The sequence below is a fragment of the Apodemus sylvaticus genome, chromosome 4 (assembly GCF_947179515.1).
Source record: "Apodemus sylvaticus chromosome 4, mApoSyl1.1, whole genome shotgun sequence".
NCBI lineage: Eukaryota > Metazoa > Chordata > Mammalia > Rodentia > Muridae > Apodemus > Apodemus sylvaticus.
The window spans coordinates 127,800,106-127,823,832 of NC_067475.1; the positions used below are offsets into that span (position 1 = coordinate 127,800,106).

General features: G+C 38.8%; 1 protein-coding gene across 3 annotated transcripts in view; it reads right to left on the bottom strand.

The window, feature by feature from the left end:
• Positions 1-256: 256 nt before the first annotated feature.
• Abhd18 (abhydrolase domain containing 18) overlaps positions 257-23,727 on the bottom strand; it is a 38,296-nt gene continuing 14,825 nt past the window's right edge. For 2 of the 3 annotated variants that reach the window (XM_052180585.1, XM_052180586.1), the window contains 10 exons: positions 22,886-22,986; positions 16,086-16,164; positions 15,895-15,981; positions 13,121-13,146; positions 10,632-10,770; positions 7,552-7,641; positions 6,781-6,882; positions 4,374-4,752; positions 3,236-3,398; positions 257-2,897 (listed from right to left, as the gene is read on the bottom strand). In XM_052180585.1, the coding sequence (XP_052036545.1) occupies positions 2,846-2,897; positions 3,236-3,398; positions 4,374-4,752; positions 6,781-6,882; positions 7,552-7,641; positions 10,632-10,770; positions 13,121-13,146; positions 15,895-15,981; positions 16,086-16,164; positions 22,886-22,986 (1,218 nt within the window). In that variant the 3' untranslated portion in view covers positions 257-2,845. The other variant, XM_052180587.1, reaches the window with a different exon arrangement.

Consider the following 23,727-nt stretch of genomic DNA (forward strand, 5'->3'; position numbering starts at 1 on the left):
ATGTAATCACATCCGAGTTAAACACTGAGAATCATGTATCAGAATGCTTGTTCTTCTGGGATCACATGGTACAAAGCTGTCTCTGAAAAGATACTGATATTATGTTAGAGCCTCCCTTACTTATTTCTGCCTTACCATATGGGCACAGTATCTAGGGGCAAACAAAATTGGGTCAAATTTGGACAAATGAATGAAATGAAACATGTTTCTGATAGTTGGAATGATACCTCTTTACAAAGAAAAAACACAAAGCAAATAATTTCTAAAATAGATTTTTATTAGGAAATATAAAATTTGGCAAATATTTTAAAAATTGTTATGTTGTTAATATTATAATAGAGAAAGCACCACATTAAAAATACATTGATAAAATGATATACTTACAACAGTGGTAAATCATGAAGTCTAAGTACAGAACTACATCTCCAGGGTCTTTAGGGCTGAGTTGGAAATATAGAGTGGTAGCTGTATGTAAGAATGCCCACCCTTATGTATATCAAATAAAATTGGGTCAAACTGGCCCATGGATAGCTCCTTGTAACTCTGCTCTGAATTAATCTGTATTTCATACACCTAATCCACAAAAAGGCAGAAAAATGGCAGACAGGACTTCTTTGAGAATACATTAATTTCTCAAAGAATATATACAACTTTGTGTGTGTGTGTGTGTATGTGTGTGTTGGGGGTAGCAAAATTCATGGTAGGGGGGCTGGAGAGTTCAATATAGGAGGCAGGGTGTGGAAATCAGTTAGGAGCTGAGGGATGGTGGGAGAACCTGGTGACCAGGTTTGATTTGATATGTTAGATAGGCATTTATTAATGCTGTCTTGAAACAGCCACTTAAAAGATGAAAATAAAATTATGTGTGATACGTAGCCCTGGTTGATCTGGAATATACTTTGTAGATTATGCTGGCCTGAACTGTGTAGTTGACTGATACTCTGCCTCTCAGTGTAGCCCTAGTTGTCCTTTGTAGACCAGGCTGGTCCTGAACTCTGCCTCCCAGTGCTCGGATTAAAGGAGTGTGTGTCTTGGATTAAAGGAGGGTGTGTGTGTGTGTGTCTACATCCAGTTCTTTTGTTTTTTTATTTGTTTGTTTTGTTTTCAAGTCAGGGTTTCTCTGTATAGCCCTGGCTATCCTGGAACCTACTCTGTAGACAAGGCTAGCCTCCAACTCAGAGAGTGCCGGCCTCTGCTGGGATTAAATGCATGCACCACCACCACCACCACCATGGCCAGGTTTTTTGTATTTGTAGTTAAGTCTGAAAACACAAAACTGCTGTAGCTCTAACAGCTTTACTGTGATGTTACTTGGAAGCAGTGTTCAAGGGCTGGAGAGATAGTCAAGAGCACTGGCTTCTTCCAGAGGTCCTGAGTTCAATTCCCAGCACCCACATGGTGGCTCACAACCATCTGTAATGGGATCCAGTGCACTCTTCTGGTGTACAGTGGAGTATAGTGTGGAGTGAGTATACGGTGCAGTGACAGTATACTCATATACATAAAATAAATAAACCATAAAAAGAGTAATGTCCAAGAAACTACTATTCTGCTATCAATGGCTTCACAGTAAAGATGTTTACATAGTTGTTAGAAATTTTAGTTACAGACATTAGAGTGCCACAGCATCTTTTTAAAAAGCTGCAGAAGGCATGCTACAATCAACATATCCTTACTAGACCAGCATGACCTAATTTAAATTTAAGGACAATACAGATTTCAAAGTAAACACATTTACCTTTTAAACATGTTTAGCTCAGAGCAGTTTAACATTAGCACCAAATATCTATCCATATAATTTTCATTTAAAAAGTTAGCAGTGTGCAAAACCTCATGTTTTTCTGTACAGTGGTTTAATTTCATATGTAGCTTTTAAATTCTGATATTAAAAGGTCAAAGCTGTTAAGTCTGTAAGGAACTGAAGAACAGGGGTATAAGAAATGTCTGACAGAACCCACTATCTAGTACAATGTTCTTTTATTATTCCCATTTTTCAACATAAAACTCTCTTAAGTAAAGAAAACATATATAACCCCCATTTCCCAAACATCTCCAGCTTTTCTTTTCGTTTGGCAGTGCTGGGAACTGGCCTCAGAGTCTAGACAGGCTGGGCAAGGAAGATCCCAGCCCTGGCACTTCACGAGATCTGCTTAACCTGATAGGGTTAAAGGCATGAACTACTATGCCAGGCATATTTTTTGAGACAGGGCCTCAACGTAGCTCAGGCTGGCCTCAAATTTGCTATGAAAGAGAGAATGACTGGCTCCCTGACCCTCCTGTCTGCACTTCTCAAGTGCTGGGAGTACTGCATAGGGTGCAGTTCAGCACTCAGGATGTTGTCTTAATTCAAAGTTAACACTGATTTAATATCTTAGGTATTTCTATGGCAATAAATTACCTAAATTTGAAAACCAGATTATAAACACAGACAAAAAGGATAGACACAAGTTTTTAAAATCAAGTTAATAGCAAAACTGCCATAGAACAGTATACAGTATATGTGATGTTACAATCTTAGTTTCAACAATTCTATTAAAAACCAAGTTTCTATTTATTTTGAATCAATAAATTATTCACAATTAAAATGTATTCATAAATAGTAACAACAGATGTTGTATAAGGTATATGAGATTTTTTTTAAAGAGTTACAAATACTTCAGGATTGATTCAAGTATTGCTTTTACATTACTGAATTTATCTACAGTTGGTAACTGACCCGTAACACTGGCAACACAGACTAATTTGGCAACAATCAGGTATGTAGTGTTGTCTGCTTGTTTTTCACATCATCATAGGGTGAACTCTTTTAGTAGGAAATAGGATGTTATACAATACATTGATCCAATTAGTTAGCATATTTATGAAGGAAACGTTCAAAGGCATCGTAGATGGCTTGTCTAAAATGAAATGTAAAGAATTAGTCATTAACAAATATGGGGAAGGGCAGATAACTATTACATTTTTAAAATTATCTTTGGTTAAAACTATCTGATAAAATGTGCTTCTGATATCCCACATCCTTCATTCTTTAGAGGACAGAATAGGAGGACAATAGAGGAAAAAAGACTTCACTGTAAGATATAAAGAATTATGTATTTTTGTTTTATGTTCTAGTCCACTTAATTCCTTGCTAGCCTCCATATATTTCCTAAGGCAAAAAAAAAAAAAAAAAAAAAAAAAAAAAATTCCCCCAATCAAGCAACAAATAAATACCTGATTAGACAAATCATCTTACCTGAAGAGTCCTTGTTTAAAGAGATAAGCACTGATATGACCCCCTTCAAGATACCGGATTTCACAACCAGGCCAAATTTCTTGTAAGCTTCGAACTCCTGTTCGTGGAATATAGGCATCCTCTTTGGCTTGTACCACTATAATGAGGCTTGGGTCAACTGGAACTAAGTGTAGGATTTTGATACGTTAAAAAGTTGTTTGATTTTTTTTAATAAATACCTAAAATCATATTCCCAAAGAAAATGCACCATACCTGAGTCTGTAATCCTAGCTTCATGGGAGGCTACAAGTTCAAGACCAGTATAAACCACTTAGGCCCTGCCTCAGCCTGGGGTGATGGCTTACTTAGTAAAGTGCCTGCAACACTAGCATGGACACATGAACTGGGATCCCCAGAACCCACGTGAAAAAGATGAGCATAGGGCTTCATTCTATCCTCAGCTCTGGGGAAGCTTAGACACTGGCCAAGGCAGTCTAGTGGAATTATTAAGCTCCACCAGAAGACACTTGTGTTGTCTTCTGGTTTCCACATGTGTATGCACATACACACACACACACACACACACACACACACACACACACACGCACGCACGCAGACACACAAAGAAAAAACAATATACCACGGTACCACAATATTCATCTAGTAAAATGATTTTTAAAAAACTTTTCATACAGTCTAGACTGGCCTCAAATTCTCTTTGTAGCCCAGGAGCCTCTACCTCCTGTGTGCTAATGACAGGATTACAGGCATGTACCACCATACCCAGTTTATGTGCTGCCCGGGATTGAACCCAGACATTGTGCAAGCTATATCCCTAGCTCTAAAGTGAATATCCTAAAGATACACACAGAAACAAGAACAAACATAAATACAAGATTGCTAGGGAGAGGGCTCAAATGCTTGAGAGCTGGCTACTATTCAGGAGGGCCTACATTTAATCCCCAGCTCCTACATAGTGGCTACAATCACATATAACTCCAGTTTCAGGGGATATGACACCCTCTTCTGGCCTCCATGGCACCAGGAATGTTTTTGATATATAGACATGTGTGCAGACAAAACACTCATCCACACATGAAATATATGTAATGAATATTTACAGTCCACAGATGTTCGCAGTTTCCTAGACAGTTAGTACCTGAGAAGTTTGCTACGTGAGTGCACTCATCCATTACTCCTTTCATGAATATTAAAGATTCCTTTTGACGATTGCTTCTTCTTCGTTCTCTGCCGAGCAGGTGAAATGCCTGAGGGTTGTAACTTGCAAACCAACTTTTGTTAGTCGGGAGTGTTTGATTCAAGCATTCCATCTTAGCTGAATCTTGCAGCAGCTGTCCTTTTGAAGCAGCACTGATAGATGCTTTACCAGAATTGTGGCACTCGGCATGCTTTGGGGATACAACTTGGTCTGTCATATCTAAATGTAAAGTTCTGGAAGCCAGATTCAGGTTACTCAGCTTGTCTGCATTGCTAGGGAAGTGTTTCATGAACTCGTGTCCCATTTTGAAAGAATCTGTCTGAATAGATGATAAGAGAAACCATTTAATATATATTAGAACTTTATGAAACATTTTAAAAACAGAAAAGGTAAAAAGCATCAGTAAGTAAAATATAGCACAGCATACATAAAATGGCCTGGTCTTAGAAATTCAAGAACAGCTAGGGGCGGTGACACACACCTATAATTACAGCACTTAGGCAGAGGCAGGAGAACAGGATGTTCCAGGCTAGCCTGGGCTACCTAGTGAGAACTTGTCACAGAATACCACCACCACCACCATCACTGCCACCATACTCACAGGTAATAGAAGTTTCTTGTTCTCCTTTGTTCTGGCATAGGTCCTGCTACAGAGGCTCTCTCCCATTCTTGGTCCTCCTGCTTAAGCTGCCCAGGGGCTGAGATTACAGGCACAGGCCACCACTGCTAGCTCTAAAGTCCCATCCCTTTTAAGCCACACGGATAAACACAGTCATATGAATAAACCATGTACAAAGAAAAAAATGTGTATTCTGATTATTATAAAAGGTTCCCCAGCCAGGCAGTGGTGGCGCAAGCCTTTAATCCCAGCACTCGAGAGGCGGAGGCAGGCAGATCTGAGTCTGAGGTCAACCTGGTCTACAGAGTTCCAGGACAGCCAGGGCTACACAGAGAAATGCTATCTCAATGATGCAAAAACAAAGAGTCAAAGTTAACTGCTTCAGGTTTTACTGCCCAAAATTTCAAAATGTAGCTATAATCTGTTTTAATTCCAGACTTTCTGAAAGTTTTATGGGCATATCTATACTACAATGTACATTTAAGCACAAGAAATACCTACTTGAAATTCTTTCTTTGTGATAGACCAACAATTAAAAAAAATACAAAATAAAAAATATTGCCCATGAAAAGCTGCAAAAGTAGATTCAAAATTTATTGACTTATAAATACAACATAATTTAAATGAAAACATATACATAAGGAAAATCGAAAGACTAAATGACATCTTGTAAGATAGCCTTGTAACTTAAGACAAATGACCAATCAATTTTAAAATTTTATTTATTTTGGAGACACACCCTTACTTACTATGTAGAGCAGGTTAGCTTCAAATAGATCTGCCTGTTTCTGCCTCTCAAGTGCTGGAATTAAAGATGTATTCTACCATGATGCCTGGCTCAAATCATTTTTATTGAAAGCTAGAATTAAATAAATTTTAAAAGTATAATAGAAAAAATGAGTGGGATACATAAAGAAAACATGGCATATAGTATATTATTGAATATTTATCTGTAAGTAGTTAGTTATGACATTTATAGGAAAATGGAAGAAACTGGAGATGATTATGCAGAATTAGCCAGACTCAGGGAGACAAATACTGTACGCACATGCACACGATGAAATCCAATTATTTGCATAGTAATAAAAATTATTGTTGCTTTTTGGTTTTTTGAGACAAACCTGGCTGTACTGGAATTCATTGTGTAGATTGGTCTGGCCTCAATCCTCAGTGATCTGCCTTCCTCTGCCTCCCTAGTGCTGGGATTAAAGGTGTATGCTGCCACAACTGGCTCACAAAAATAAATTATCCAAGTTGGGCAAAGGACACACACACACACACACATACTTGTTTGTGCATGTTACAAAAATATAAAACACATGGTCTTAGGCTTATAAGCATATGGTCAATGTCACCAATAATGAGATAAAAGTATTCCAATTTTACTATCAGTTGAGTTTAACAAACTCCCAAAACTCAGCCCAGCTAACACTATGTTAGAGGCACCATTTTTACCATAAACCCAGCACACACAGCCAAATACCTGCCAAAATGAGCAAGCTCAGTAAATTAAGTACCAATGGAAGCTGCTATACAGAAAAAAAAGTTATTTTCTTTATATAACTAAATATGCAATCAACTTTTACTTCAGTGTTACATGAACATTAAAGTTCTCCAGCTGGGCATCATAGCCCACACCTTTAATCTCATCATATGGGAGGGAGAGGCAGGTATATCTCAAAAAACCAAAAACCCAACCCAACCAAACCAAGCCAAGCCAAAACTTACCCCACAGTATTCAAGCATATGAATAATTTCTTCTTCATAAACTGTCTGTGTATAATACTGCTTTTCCAGCTCCCGCCAATTAATTGATTTACTCAATACACCCTGAAATAAAGAAAAAAATAATGACATAGCTTTCTCAGTACATTATTATTATTATTATTACTGTATAAGAGTTAGTGCAGTCGGGCTTGACATTGTTCATCTTTCAAAAGGCCTATTTACATGAGCCTTGAGTAGAGTCTGGGAATCTGATCCGTAAGCAGCTTTTACACTAACATGGAACTCTCTAAATAGGAGAATGGGCCATGAGAGTCACAGGTTGTACCCGTCTGTGTCCTGCTTACTGCTGCAGCGCCTTCTGATTGCAAGGATACTGGACACAGGGCATCCAACTCAGACTGCAGACTTAGCTCTGCCAGGCTCAGTGATGAGCAGCAGTTCACTGTCTGTTACAAGTGACTGCATGGTTTATTAAGCATAAACCATGAGATTCAGCTGAGCAAGGATCCTTGGAAGCCTGCATCAGGTTTGCCTCCTGTGCCTTTTCTGTTTATTGATTTTTCTGTTATATCCCATATCTTTTTGCTAAAGCTGCACATGTGTGTGTAAAATTTTATACATATAATATATATATATGTAGAGAGAGAGAGAGAGAGAGAGTATGTTCTGTTACTCCTTCTTGAGGTTACTATATCTAGGGGTGACTTTGGGGACCCCTAATATAACTATATTTAAGTACATGTTACCACGTATCAACTGCAAACCAATTACCGTAGTGAAGACCCCAGAAGCTGTGGACCAAGACAGGCATGGAATCAACGGCATAGGCTTGGGCCAGTTGGACACTGCTAAGGAGGCCATCTGTTAATTAGAAAACTGCAAGTTTACAGAGTTTCTATTCTTTAATGTGAAAAATACGAAATACTAAAACAACTTTGTATAGTGGGGAGTGAGTAAGACATGAACACAAGGGCTGTAACACTTATAGAATGCCTCTAAATTATAGATTTAACAACATCTACATTTCCTTTTAGAAAACAAGAAGCTATAAAGGCTTTATTTAGAATTGTTTGCGGTAGTCATGCTGTGTTCACGGGCTGCTGCTGCTTCACATGTGTGCTATTTCTTCCTCAGTCTCTCAAGTTCTGGGATTACCAGCATGCACTTGTCCCACCTGGCTTTGAGTAACATCTTGCATTTAAGTTTTTATAATTCAAATGATCATCTATAGCAAACTTCACATACATTTTAAGTACATAAATCACACACACACACACATATACACACACACACACACACACTACTAATGACAAATAAATGTTACATAATTGATCAGCGCAGACTCCAGGTACTAACTTCACTAAGGGCTCCATGGAGAACACAGTGCACAAGTGACTAGGGTGTAGTACTGTGGGAATGTACAGAAAGCCAAGCACAATTTACAGGTGAGGCTGAGACTCAGTGGGCATCCTTGGGGAGCCGTAAAGCTGTCTTCTCACATAGGTGATGCACTAGAGACACACTAGTGCCTGACATAGCTAGAGCCCTGTGAAATGAGTGAGAGATGCTACACAGGAGAAAGCAAAGACAGACTTAGAGCATTCATGTGAAAACAGAGAGGAAAACCTTAAATCAGGCTAGGACTCAGCTCAGTGCCTTGCTTAGCCCTCAGAGGCTTCTTCAAAGAGTTGAGGACAGAGACCCACAACTGGACAGTGGGAGTTGGAGGGGCATGGATCTCTGAGTTCAAGGCCAGCCTGAGCTACAGATTGAGTTCCAGTATAGACAGGGCTACAGAGCAACCCTGGGGAGGAAGAGAGAGAGAGAGAGGCGTAGGGAGGCAGCTTTGGAGCACTCAGCCTTACAGGGGATGCTTTCATCTACCGTCTCCTCAGCACTCAGGAGCCTGTGCAGAGGAAGAAGAAAAGAGGGTGGATTGATGAAGAGCAGAGCAGAGGTGATGGATGACTCTAGGGAAACTGTGTTCTAGACACAATAGAACTGATAACCTGATCTCACAGAGACAGAAAGCAAGAACAGGTTCAAACCAGATTGGCTGCCTCTGAGAGGGAGAGGTTGACAACCCTAACCAATGGCTGTCTGTAATTGGTACTCATTTGAAAAGGAAACAAGGATGTCTTCTGCAACTGAATCTCACTGAGGTATTAACAATGCAGTCAGGTCTCATGCCGAGGAACAGATAGCCAACACTAAACAAGTTCAATGGCGTCTTTGTAGACTTTTCATCTCACCTAGCTTTGTGTGTGCAGTTTTGTTTGTTTTTGTTTGGTTTCATTGACCATAAGACAATTGGTTCTTATTTTCCAATTTTGTGGGGGTTTTTTGGAGGGGGCAGTGTATATTTCTTGTTTTAACTTGTATGCTTTTGTTTGGTTTTTGAGACAGGGATTTCTCTGTGTAGCCTTGGCTGTCCTGTCCTGGAAATCACTGTAGCCCAGGCTAGCTATGAAATTAGAGATCCACCTGCCTCTGCCTCCTGGACTGCTGGTACCAAAGGTGTGTGCCACTACTACTAACTACCTATCACCTGGGTTTTTGCTTGTTTTTCAAAGAAAGATAAATGATATGGATTGTGTGGGTAGAGATCTGGGAGGAAATGGAAGAGGGAAAAATATAATCAGAATATACTGTATTAAAAAATCCATTTTTTTTTCAATAAGAAAAAGAAAGGGAGAAAGTCTTGGCACAGAGAAACCAATTAAGAGTCTGTTTAGTGTAGTCTGATAGTCAAAGCATACATTCGAGGTACTGGGGATGGAGAAAGGTAATAAATGAAGCGAACACTATCAAATACATTCTATGCATAATGAAACGCTGCAAAATATGTTAGACAGTTAGACCACTGTCTCCGTCACTCTAATCTTTTTTCCCCTTTTTGCTATATGTGGAAAAGTGCTGGCAACTGGTACGTGTTTAAGAGGTGTTGACTGAAAGACTGACTGAGTTAGTATACAGTGTGACATAGTGGACCTGTTATTTTGAAACCAAGTCTGAAGACAACAGAAAATCTCAATACAAAATACATTCTGAAAATACATACTAAAAAGATAAAAGGTATCTTCCAGTTCATTTCTCTTCCTCCTCCTCTTCTTCCTCCTCCTCCGTCTTCTTCTTCTTCTTTTTTTTTTTTTTTTTTTTTTTTTTGGTTTTTCGAGACAGGGTTTCTCTGTGTGGCCCTGGCTGTCCTGGAACTCACTCTGTAGACCAGGCTAGACATGAACTCAGAAATCCACCTGCCTCTGCCTCCCAAGTGCTGGGATTAAAGGTGTGCATCACCACTGCCCGGCTTTCATTTCTCTTTTGACCAATAGCAAAATAATGGATATACTTGCCCTTAAAAAGCTAGATTTTTGAAATCACCTTTTCTTTTTTCCTGAGGAGGTTCCTCTTCGTATGGCCAGCTATCCTACAACTTGCCCTGTAGCTCACGATAGCCTGAACTCACAGAAATCTGCCTGCCTCTGCTTCTAAGGGATGGGATTAAGGCATGCAGAGTTTCTACATTTCCTGGAACGCACTCTGGAGGCCAGACTGGACTTGAATTCAAATATCTGTCTGCCTCTGCCTCCAAAGGCTTGGATTAAAGGTATGCACAGCTGTAATCAACTTTTAATAAAACATGAAATCCAAAATCTGAGCTATACCTGAAGTTATATAATATATGCTTGTCTATATAAATTACGCAAAATAACATTGCTTCCTTATTAGAACTGTCTGGACTTCCTACTTTCACAGACATTAAATTCATGCTTCAAGTAAAATTAAAATTACAGTAAGTTTGCTCCTATTATAAACATAATGGTAATGAAATAAGAGCTGCAGAGACTCACATGTCCTCCCATGGATATTCCAGTCATCCCAAGGGGTCCATAACCTTCCCTCTCCAGCCAGTGCAGGAGAGCTGCGGACTCAAGAATAAGAGCGCCTCCCATCACAAATAGGTCAGACACATTTTTTAAGCTGGATCTTCTAGCCTCACAAAACAAAACAGAAAATGATTTATTTCATGCATTTACAGTTTTAAAAATTTATGTTTTTAAAGATCTATTATTTTATTTATAAGTGCTCTATCTACACATACAGCTGCATATCAGAAGAGGGCATCAGAATTCATTTACTGATGGTTGTGAGCCACCATGTAGTTGCTGAGAATTGAACTCAGAACCCCTGGAAGAGTGCGCTTAACCGCTGAGCCATCTCTCCAGCCCAAATTTATCTTTCTTTGACGTGCATTGGTGTTTTGTTTGCATGTATACCTGTGTGAGGATGTCAGACCTTGGAGTTACAGTTGTGAGCTGCCACATAGGTGCCGAGATTAGAACCTGGGTTCTCTGGAAGAGTAGTCGGTGCTCTTTATTGCTGAGCCACCTCTCTTTTGTAACCTTTGTTTACTTACTTTGGATGAAAACAGACTTAAGATGACTTTTAAAAGGAGAGAAGGGGGACAAGATGGCCCATGGCTGTAACCCCACCCGGTGGGAGGCCCAAGGAGGCCAGTGTGGACGGCTGAGTGAAGCAGCTCATTCAGCTCCCACTCCCTGACCACAGCCAAAGCCAGCAAGAGCGGGAGCTGACTGAAAGATCTAAACTGCAAGCAACTTGGACTCCTGTTGAGCACTCTGAGGAAAAAAGCAAACAGACTGGACCATTATCACTCCTGGTTTTCAGACTGTGGATCAAATGCTGGGCCTTGTCTACACTGACTCCAGCTCCACCCCCACCAGCACATTTCTTGAGTACATAACATATAAGAAACAATGGTTTTTGTTTCTTTGTTTTTTGACACAAGGTTTCTCTGTGTAACCTTGGCTGCCCCTGAACTCCGAGCTCCACCTGCCTCAGTCTCCTGCATTCTGGGATTAAAGGTGTATGCCAGTACACCACACAGGATGACAGGTTTTTTTTTTTTTTTTTTTTTTTAATCCCAGTTCTATGAAGGAGGTAAACAGAACTAAAGAGGCCAGGTTATATAATTAGTAAATGACAGGTTACCATCCCATCCTCAGTCTGTTTTTTACTAACTCTGATTGCTTCTTGTTAGTCTGAACTCTTTTTCCCCCCCAGAGACAAGGTTTCTTTATATAGCTTTTGCTGTCCTGGAACTAGCTCTGTAGACCAAGCTGGCCATAGAGATCTGCCTGCCCCTGTTTCCTGAGTGATGGGATTAAAGGAGTGTGCCACCATACCCTGGCAAACTCTGGTTTTTAACCAATTTATGGATAAAGAATAAATAGCACCTATATTTGATTTCAGTTTGGCTCTAACTATTAGCTTGACTTTAACTTGCACATAGTTTCACAGAATTTGTCCTAACCTAGTCCTCACAGTAAACAAGCAACACTGGGCACTGATCCTTCTGGAAACCCTGCCGACCCTCCTGTAATGGTCTTCAAAAGGCCATTCCACAGTTCTATCAAGCCAGTTACTTGGGGCTGGCAGGGAACACAGTAAGACAAGTGGGTTCTATAATCATGGGCCCACTGTCACACTATGAAGTGGGTTCCTTGGTCAGATGCAATGCCGTGTGGAATATCATGACTGGATCAGCTACTGTTTAAGGAATGGATGGTAGTTATGTGCTCTAATATGGCACCATTTTCCTGGGTGACCAGCCAGAAACCTGTTGGTAGATTGACTATACTGGTCTATCCTTCATGGAAAGGGCAAAGCTTCATCCTTATTTGAATACTACTGGGATCAAACAAATGAGACTTATCATAAGTACTGCCATTTTGTTTTCAGATTCTATTTGGATCATAAGGTAAAATTAAGTTCCAGTTCCTTCCCAGGCTGTAGGGGAGCTTTCCAGATAGGTGGCTAACTAACTTCCTCCTTAATCTTCCTTTGTTCCCCAAAACATGATGACTGTTCATGAAAGAACAAATGATTCTGACTGATGGAAAATTGTGCCTGTAACCTGGCACAGATGTCTGTGGGTGTTGAGCTTGAAAGCTCTGTAACATTCTGTCTCGGGGGTTGCAGTTCAGTTCCCAAGTCTTTTCTGTTGCCCTGATGATCAGTAAAAATTAAAGTCAGTGGTCATACAGGCCTTTAATTCCAGCACTTGGGAAGCAGAGGCAGACAGATCTGTCAGTAAGAGGCCAGCCTAGTCTACAGCCTGGACAACAGGGGTAGGGTGTGGTGGTAATGAGGGGGCACTACACAGAGAAACCCTGTCTTAGAAAAACAAACAAAAAGAATTAAATCTATTTTCTTACTAAGTTTTAAAAGTCAACTAAGGAGATGGTTAACAGAAGATGACCAAACATTTGTCCTAAAGACTGCAAAAATGAAGACAATGAAGGTGATATATACTTACACTTGGTCCTTGGGCTTCCTGCAGCCATTTAAGAAGATGGGTCAAAGAGAAAGTTTTAAAATAATTAAATATACTCATCTCAGAACATTTTGAGCAAAACAGTCAAATTTTAATACAATACTCAAGTAACTACTCTGTAGTTACTTCAAAAGTTAACTATTTTTTTAAAATTTACATAGCTTTACTGAGATATAATCCCAAATCAAATAATTCACTTATTTGAAATATATAAATTAATGTACTCAGTATACTTGTAAGGTTGTATACTCTTCAATTTAGTTATCATCAGTTATAAATCAATTACTCCCACGTGTAAGTGAGAACAGGAGCAATGAGCACACAAGCAACTGTGCCCTCCAGTGTCAGGAGCCAGGCTACTCCGTAGTTTTTGTACGGTGCACGTTTATTTCTAATGACTTATATAAGTAACGCTATTTTATAAGCATATTTCTAAGTGTGTTTGCTTTGTTTTGTACTAAGATCTTAGAATAAATTTTCGAAAGTGAAAAAAAATCACTGTCAAGGGATCGGTGAGTTTACCTTTACCTTTCTCCTGTGTGGTAGAAGGGATTGGATCTGGGAGCTCGCACATGCTAGGCCACTCTACCACTGGGCTACTTCTGTCCCCGTATCTAAGATAAGTCTGTATGAGTGTGTGTGTGTGTGTGTGTGTGAGACCTCAGACCTGCCCCTTACCTTCTTATATTTGTTTACTCACTTACTAGTGGGAATAATTTCTTAAGTTATATAGAATATTTAATATTCAGTATCTTTTTCAAGTTTAAAAGTTTAGAATCATGTATGAAAGCATTTAGGATATAAAAACGGTACATTAAACCATATTGTCTCAGTGGTAGGTCAAGTGTAGAAGGTCCTGAGTAAATACCTGGCACCAAAAGCAACTCATCCATATGTCTCTGCCTCTCTAGAACTACTGGGGTTTAGGCTCTTTCATGGGGTTCTGGAGATCTGAGCCCAGGTTCTCAGATTCTGTGTGCAGGTACTTTACAGATTGACCTACTTCCCCAGGCACGTATGACAAGTTTTAAGCTATTGAGCTGAACTGATTTTCAGTCACTTGTAGTAAGTTTCTCTTTCATAGTAGCTTTCCTAATACTGTGTTTATTATTTAAGAAACACTGGTAATTGTTGAACTGTAAATTTCTCTCTTTTTTCAAAAGATTTGTTTTATATATGAGTATATATATATATGAGTATATGAGCTATCTTCAGACACACCAGAAGAGGGCATCAGATCCCATTACAGATGGTTGTGAACCATGTGGTTGCTGGGAATTGAACTCAGGACCTCTGGAAGAGCAGTCAGTGTTTTTAACCATTGAGTCATCTCTCCAGCCCTGTACATCTCTCTTATTAGCAGAAATGTGCATCAATTTCTTTTTTCTGCAAATAATCTGGCATCATCTTGAAAGTTAAGTAATGTTCTAAACCTCCATCTTTACTATAAATGCATTTAGTTTCTTTAATAGCAAACATTTGACTTATTAAGTCCAACATAAAAACCTTAAGAAATATAAGTATAATTTATCATTATTATAAATAGGATTAAAATATTTATGTTAGCTGAAACACCCCACAAAGGGAAGGGAGAACCTGTCAAAACCATATCCAGAGGTTAGGCATGCCCCGCCCCCCCACCAGTTAAGGGATGGGTCTACCCACCCATCTCCAAAATTTTAACCCAGAATTGCTTCTGTCTAAAGGAAATACAGGGACAAAGAATAGGGCAGAGACTGCCCCACCTAGGGATCCATCCCACATGCAGACACCAAACCCAGACACTATTGCTGATGCCAAGAAGTGCTTGCTGACAGGAGTTTTTACAGCTGTTTCCTGAGAGGCTCTGCCAGATCCTGACCAATACAGATGAGGATGCTCACAGTCAACCATTGGTCTGAGCACAGGGACCCCACTGGAGGAGTTAGGGGAAGGACTGAAGGAGCTGAAGGGGCCTTGCCTGGCATCAATGGGAGGGGAGGCCCTTGGTTCTGTGAAGGCTTGATGCCCCAGATTAGAGGAATGCTGGAGGGTGGGGCAGGAGTGGGTGGGGGAGCACCCTCATAGAAGCAAGGGGAGGGGGGTGGAATAGGGAGTTTACAGAGGGGAAACTGGGAAAGGGGATAACATTTGAAATGTAAATAAATACAATATCCAATTAAAAATATTATGTTAGTCTCACTATACATCTAATGCTGGCTCCAACTCACAACCTTTCTGCTTAAACTTCTCAGTATCTGGGGTTACAGGAATTTACCACCATACATAGCACACTTTACTATTTTTTTCTCTTTAAGATAGAGTTGTTGTGGCTGTCTTAGAAATTGCTATGCCTCAAATTCACAGAGAACCTCCGCGGATAAAAGGCATACACCACTACACCTGGCCTTTACTCTTTTTCCTTCCTTCCTTCCTTCCTTCCTTCCTTCCTTCCTTCCTTCCTTCCTTCCTTCTTTTCTTTCTTTTTTTTGAGCCAGGATTTCTTATAGCTTAGGTTGGCCTCAAACTTATTATGCATCCAAAGCCCGCCTTGAATTCTGTCTTACATTTCTTTTTAAAAGGGCATAACAATCTTTGATTCTTTTTTGTTTTGCCTTTTAATAATTTTCTGAATAAATGAATTTAACTAGTTTTGAAAAGTTAGTTACCATGGGGACTGGAGAGATGACTCAGTGGTTGAGGGCACAGGATGTTCTTCTTTTGAAGAGTAAATATATAACAGAGAAAAAGAAATGTTTTGAGTATCACAAAAGGATATAATAAGGGTTTTCTAACAAAAGTGAAGCCATTCTGGCCTCCTTAATCATAGGCCGAGCCATGAGTGTTCTGCGCCTCCAGTAATGCTACAGAAAGAAGAGATGACACATTAAGAATACAATAGATAAGTGCTGAGGAGAAGTGCTAAGAACTTTCTAGGTTTGAAGTCCTATGATGTCACAGATCTTACATGGTCTCCTGTTCCAGCCAGATGAATGCACACAGGTCTGTATCTGCTGTTCCATTCCTTCGGCACAATAAACTGAAACCTGAAAAATGAGATTTTTTTTTTTAAAGAAAATTAGCTATAAACTACACGCACATATATCCATATATATGTTTTTAATTTAATTTTTTTATGTTTAATTAATTCATGGAGAAGGTCTTGTCACTATATAACTCAGGCTGGCCTGAACTTACTATGTAGGTCAGGCTGGCCTCAAACTTGTGGTCCTCCTTCCTCAACATCCTGAGTGCTGGGATTACAGGTGTGACTCATCATGCCCAGTTCTAAACTCTCAAGTTAAAAAGTATCATAATTAAGCTCTCTCTCTCTCTTTCTCTCTCTCTTAGGAAGGGCCAGAAGATTTACATTTACTAACGTTTATTTGTATATATATGTGTGGGTGTGGGTGTGTGTGTGTGCCCTGGTGCAGGTCAAAGGTCAGAGAACAACTTGCAGGAGTTCTTTTCCTCCACCACACAAGTTCTAGGAATTGAACTCTGTCAGTCTTAACAAAGTGTCTCTATCCACTCTTACCCGCCTATACTTTAACTATCCTTAAGTAAATACTTAGAACTTTGACATTCAATTTGTAACTATGTGTTCAAAAGCTATTATAAACCTAATTCTGTTAGGAGGAAAAAAACATGAAAGCAGGAGGAAGACTTAGAAGGATTACGGATTTGATGGGATGGGGAAGGGAATGAGAATACTGGGAACAGAATGTTGCAAAGAATACTATGTTTATGAATGAAACTGTAAAGAATTAAAAAAAAATAAAAAGGGAAATTACCTATGATGCCACAGATGGGAAGGAAACAACAAATAAACTGCAGGCATGCCAAACTTTTAGCACATTTTGGAAATGGATTTATTTACCGTGGCATGTTGTTACTGTCAGACAAAACATGATGACTATTATCTATAGAAACTGAACAGTGAGGCTGGGGATACAGTTAAGAAAGTACATAAGCTAAGCTAAGCACCTGCTTACCATGAGCAAGAGTCTAGGTTCAATCCTAAGTCCCACAAAATATATATTTACATAATATAAATAAACATATGCATATATAAATATACATATATTTGTACACACACACACACGTTTTCTCTACATATCCCTGACTGTCCTGGAACTCTCTGAATAAACCAGGCTAGCTTTGAACTCAATAAGCTACACTTGCCTCTGCCTCGCAAGTACTGGGATTAAAGGGATGTACCACAACCAGCCAACAAAATGATTTTAAAAATTCCATTAAGATAGTTGTATAACTTGGAAGTTACAACAATTATTAAATTATATACTTAAAATGAGTAGCTCATATATACATCATATATGAAATGTATCAATATCTGTGTACATATACACACCCAATCTCTCCTCAATCACGATAATTAAGATATACAACTTCTCCTATTTTTTTTTATCCCTATAACAAAATGAAACCCAGAAAACTCCCCAATGTATAAGCATTTCTAAGGGAAAATGATAAACAAGGGGTTGATCAATGGCTCAGCTAGCCACATGAGACTTCCAAGTGTTATTGTAGTAGCCAAGTAGACAAGAAATATAAACGAGCACTATGACCCATGTAAAAATCTGGGATGGTTAGAGTTAGGGTTAGGGTTTAGGGTTTAGGGTTTAGGGTTAGGATTAGGGATGAAGTTCAGTTGGTGGAGACTTACCTCATGTACAAAAGGCCCTGGGTTTAGTCCCCAGCAAAACATAAAATTGGCTTTAGTACAATCTTGTAATCTCAGCACTCAGGAGTTAGAGGCAGGAGGATTAGAAGTCCAAAGTAGGGGGGTGGGGATTTAGCTCAGTGGTAGAGTGTTTGCCTAGTAAGCGCAAGGCCCTGGGTTCGGTCCTCAGCTCTGTTTAAAAAAAAAAAAAAAAGACAAAAAAAAAAAAAAGTCCAAAGTAATCCTCGGCTATACAGCAAGTTTGAGACCAGCCCGGGATAGGTGAAACCATTCAAAAAAAAAAAAAAAAACAAAAAAACAAAACCAGGTTTGGTATTTACTTGTGATCCCAATGCTAGGAAAGGACTAGCTTGATGCTTAGCTATTTTGTCTAATTTGTAAGCTCTAGGTCCCTTGAGACCCTATTTTAAGAAAAAAGGTGGATAATTCCTGCAAAACAACATAGGAGGTTGACCACCTTCATGTGAATCCACATACATAAACTCCCAACACACACACACACACACACACACACACACACACACACACACACAAAAGAAAGCAGAGTTAAGCTGAAAAATTATAATGTCCTAGAGGTTTGCTGAGATGGCCTCAGCAAGTGAAGTGCTCTCGTCCAAGCCAGATTAGAGCCCTTGAGCTCTGCATCCCACACTGTAGGAGAGCACCAACTTCAAGTTGTCATTTTACCCTCACATGTATGCACATCCTCACACAAGTATTTTTTTAAAAGAGCCCTAAAGGAATAGGATAGAAAGCTTTTTATTTGTTCTCTTTTTAAATTTTAAACATGTTTTGAATTATGTTTTAGTTCATTTATTTATTTGATTGTTTAAAAATCTGGTCTCACTGTGTAGCCTAGGTTGGACTGGAACTTGTCATCCTCCTTCCTCTAATTCCTGAGTTTTGGGATTGAAGTCAGTGCAGTAGTGCATGCCTGTAACCCTAGCTCTTAAAAGAGACAGGATGACAAGTTCAAAGCTAGCCTGGTCCACAGAGTAAGCTTCAGGCCAGATTAAGGGCTACATAGTAAGAGACATTATGTCAACATGGAAACAAAAACAAACTATGCAAACAAGTGTTGGAATTACAGGCATCCATTACCATGTCCAGCTAATTGGATATGCTTTATTTTATTTCTTTAAGGAGTTATTATTTTAGTGTATATATGTGTACCTGTTTGTCTATTCATTTATCAGACATAGTGTGCCCAAAGAGGTGCTGGACACACTGAATATATCAGGAGAAATGATTCTCTGAAAAGAAAAAAAATGTTTTTACCACCATCTCATTTAGTATATAGCATTATTTTCTTACTTTACAGATGAGGAAACTTCTGAAATCTAGACATGGTGTAACTGGAATTCCAACTTCTGAGCTCTTAAATACTAAGTTATATGGCCTTTTGCAGTTATATAATAGAATATAAACACAGTAACTTTCCATATTCTAAGTTTCAGAAGTGCATGAAGGGAGATAGGTGGAAAGAAGGGCAGTAGCAATTAAATGTGTGGTCGGTTAATTCATGTAATTGGAACATTGCCTCTGTAGCTTCACAGGAGGGGCTGTTTCATCTCTTTTCCTTTTCTGTTTTTGTTGTTGTTTTATTTTGTTTCTCCCCATGAGATAAAGGCTCTTCATGGAGAGCACTAGCTCCCGCTGAGTCTCTACAGGCAGGGAGAATGCTCACACTATTACTCTTCACCTTGTTACAACGAATAGAGAAGTGGTAGGGAGCACTTGCAAGAATGGTTTAAAAACATGTTTACATTAAAGACCATATATGGGTTCATATTTATTAATATTAAAACCATCAGAATAAAGATATATTATTGATATTCTTAATTGTTTTACTGCCATTCATTAATACTTACTTTAAAATAATATAAAACAGGGCTAGAGAGTTGGCTCAACAGGTAGGAGCACTTGTTGCTCTTGGAGAGGACTCAGGTTCAATTCCTAGTACCTACATAGTGGCTCGTAACCATCCATAATGCTAGTTTCAAAGGATGTGAATGTGCCTCTCTCTTCTAACTTCTGCATATTCATGGTACACACACATGCAGGCCAAATACTCATGCATAATATAGCACAAACACACACACACAATGTATTATATGTAATATATGCAACAGTATTTTTAATATCTAATTATATACATGTTAACTCTAGGTATTGTGGCACATGCCTATGGTGCAGCACTTGGGAGGCAGGATCACAAGTTCAAAGGCAGTCTCAACTGTATAGTGAGATTTTGTTTGTTTTGTTGTTAGACAGGCTGGCCTGGAACTTACAGAGCCATCTATCTGCCTTTGTCTCTCAAGTGCTGGGATTAAAAGTTTGTGTCACTATGCCTGACACAAAGATGGTAACTGTAGTTTTTAAGACTTTTTAAAAAAATTTTATATGTATATCTGTGCATGTGTGTTTGGATCCCTTGGAGACCAGAAGAAGACATCAGATGCTCAGGTGGACCTCTTGAATTTGAGGTCAGCCTGGTATACAGCATGAGTTCCAGGACAGCTAGGGCTATACAGAGAAACCCTGTCTCAGAAACAAACAAACAAAAAAACAAAAAACCAGATATAAAAAAATGACAATGTCTCAAACAAAGCAAAAGAAAACTAAAAACAAACACAAAAAACCCCTAACAAATCCAAAAAGTCCATAAGAATAAACAGGTTAAAAAGTATATGGAAGGATGTTAGATTGCTTAAGTGAACAAAATATGCCATTTAAGTATGTGCCTTGGAGATTTAGGAAACTATGGTAGAGCCACAGAATACCTATCAGCTATTAACTCAATGACAGACTACCAGACTACTTTCACTGATTAGTTAGGCCAAAATGAAAATAAACAGTCTTATATGTGAATACCAAGAAAAAAGATGATGATAAATGTAAAATAGCAATGATCTCTTCGTGGCAGTTATGAATACTCTCTTCTCTTCTCCCCTCCTTCCTCCCTCCCTCCCTCTCTCCCCCCTCTTTCTTCCTCCCTCCCTCTCTCTCCTTCTCTCTCTCTCTCTCTCTCTCTCTCTCTCTCTCTCTCTCTCTCTCCCTCTCTCTCTCTCTTTTCCAAGACAGGGTTTCTCTCTGTAGCCCTGGCTGTCCTGGAGCTCACTCTGTAGACCAGGCTGTCCTCAAACTCAAATCCACCTGCCTCTGCCTCCCAAGTGCTGGGATTACAGGCATGCACCACCACCGCACGACATTTTTCTCTTATTTGTATTATATTATACCTTAATGCAATGATATAAGTTACTATGGCAACTTTTTTCTCTTATTTGTATTATATTATACCTTAATGCAATGCTATAAGTTACTATGCCCACCCTGCCCCCAACCAGGTGGGTAAAGAACAGGAAACCAGTTGTCAATGTGCATCAGTTGGGAATTTCTACTCATCAAAATAAATGATGCTTTAAGATTATGCCACTGCAAACCAGCACCTAGGAGGCTGAGGCAAGAGACTTAACAGTTCTGAAGCTAGCCAGGACTATCTAGTGACTGTATCTCAAAACACTCTTCTAAAACAAAAAAATAATATGCTATTACATAATTACAAAAAAATAAATGCTATTACAGAGTTAAATTTGGTTATTTCCCTATTACTGTTCTTTTTATCAACAAGAAAGAATTTTCTTAACTCCTAATCAATGGTGAAATGATATTTCTTAGACTGAATGTCTTTTTCCTCCCTCAAGCCAAGTTAGCCATGTCCTTTTAACGAAGTTCTTCCCCTTTCTTTAAGCTAATACCTATATAATTTTCTAGCTAAGGCTGAGAAGCTACAAGAGGACACTGATCCAGGGAGTACAATTACAGTATGTAGAAATAGCAATTCCTTTACCATATATACCACTGATATATAGTCTAGGGAACTACATGTTTATTCAGCTCTTGTATAGTCAATGAATACAATTTTCATTCCTTGTATCACTCAGCCCTTTTAACAACCACATGGGATGAAGTGTTGTCATCTTTATTTTACAATATATGGTTCAGAGAAATACCTGTCCCTAAGGTCACTGGATTAATAATTAGTGGAGCCAGGGTTCAGTCCAGATTCGTTTAATGCCAAAGTCCTTGTATTTTGCTCTATACAACATTGCTTGCATTTTATTTTAATTCTATTAAAAGAAAAAAAAATCAAACCAAAAACCAATACCAAAACCCCAAATTAGCCAACCAACCAACCAACCAACCAACCAACCAACCAACCAATTCTAGGAAAACATGTCAGTAGTTCAGAATACTGGCTGCTCTTCTAAATGACTCAAGTTCAATTCCCAGAACCCACATGGTGAGACACAACTATCTATAACTCCAGTCCCAGATCTAGCACATTCTTTTGGCCTCCCGGGTATCAGCACATTCATGATGCAGACATATATGGATGTAAAACACCCACACATATAAAATAAATAAATGAATGAATAAAATTTAAAATAATAATTATCTTAGAGCAAAGAAAAAAATACTACCACAAGCAAATATAGTTATGTTGGTTCTGTTTTATTCTGTTTTCCTTTTCGTGGCTTTTGAGACAGGGTTCTCAAAACCTGTCTGTGTATCTCTGGCCATCCTAGAGCCCTATCATAGAAATTTAAAAATGAAATTTTATTAATTTTGTGTGTGGGGGGGGCAACATGTGGAAATCAAAGGACAACTTGTAGGAATTCTCTCCTACCATCCATGTCCTGGGAATTGTCATCGGGTGTCTTTACCCGGTAAGCTATTTCACTACCCCTCAAAGTGAAATTTAAAAAGGCAAACTATACTTAGAAATGAGCAGAGCTGGCATATGACTAAAATTCTTTGGAAACATTTCTATGTGATTGTGCATGTCTGAAGTTTTATAAAAATGGTGCTGACGTCTTGTGCTTTCACCTCACCTTGACATCACTAACTATGCATACGAGGGTAATTAATCTCCTAGTGTGAACATTTAGGCATTATCCACACTCTGTAAGCATAAGCAGTACTTATATGCATTCAAGGATCTTTGGACACTGTGCTTCTAGACACAACTCATTCATCTTGCTTGCCAAACATATCCTTACCTTGCAATAACAGATTCAATTGGCATGATGCCAGGCACATAGTGGGCCATGGGAGAAACAAAGTGTCCATCTAGGATCTTACAATCTGACTGTTCTTCAACCTAAAAGAAAGAAAACTGAGGTGTATACAAAGTAGACTAAGATATAAGTCTATCATGGGCTTCATCCTCAGAACCAAAACTTTTTCATTGCTTACTATGTTTCCTTTTTGACCCATTTAGTTTCATATTTATCTAATAACTATGTAACTGATACCTTCTGAATATTCCATGCTTTGTCTTTCAAACTCCTACATTTATATTTACCTAAAAGGGAATTATCCATTGTGCTTTTTTTTTTAAAGATTTACTTTATTTATAGAGTACACTATTGCTGTCTTCAGACACACCAGAAGAGGCATCAGATCAGATTCCATTACAGATGGTTGTGAGCCACCATGTGGTTGCTAGGAATTGAACTCAGGACCTTTGGAAGAGCAGTCAGTGCTCTTAACCACTAAGCCATCTCTCTAGTCCATTGTGCCTTTTAAAAGACAGCTTCACTAATAATTGTTTTCCTTCTATGCTATAGCATAGTTGGGAAATAATAAATTTAATTCACAAACTGGCAGGCAATATCTCAAAATAAAGTACACGTTAAAGGAATTCAGTACCATTCAACAGGGCTAGGAGTTCAGCTTAGTATAGAGCATGTGGCAAGTAGGGAGACCTTGTATTCATCTCTAGGTACCACAAAAACAAAAACAATCAAAAGCATTCAACTATATAAAAGCAATCAAAAGTACAATTTGGAAGCAGCAATAATTTGGTGCTATCTAAACTACTATCAAGTATTCAGAGAGG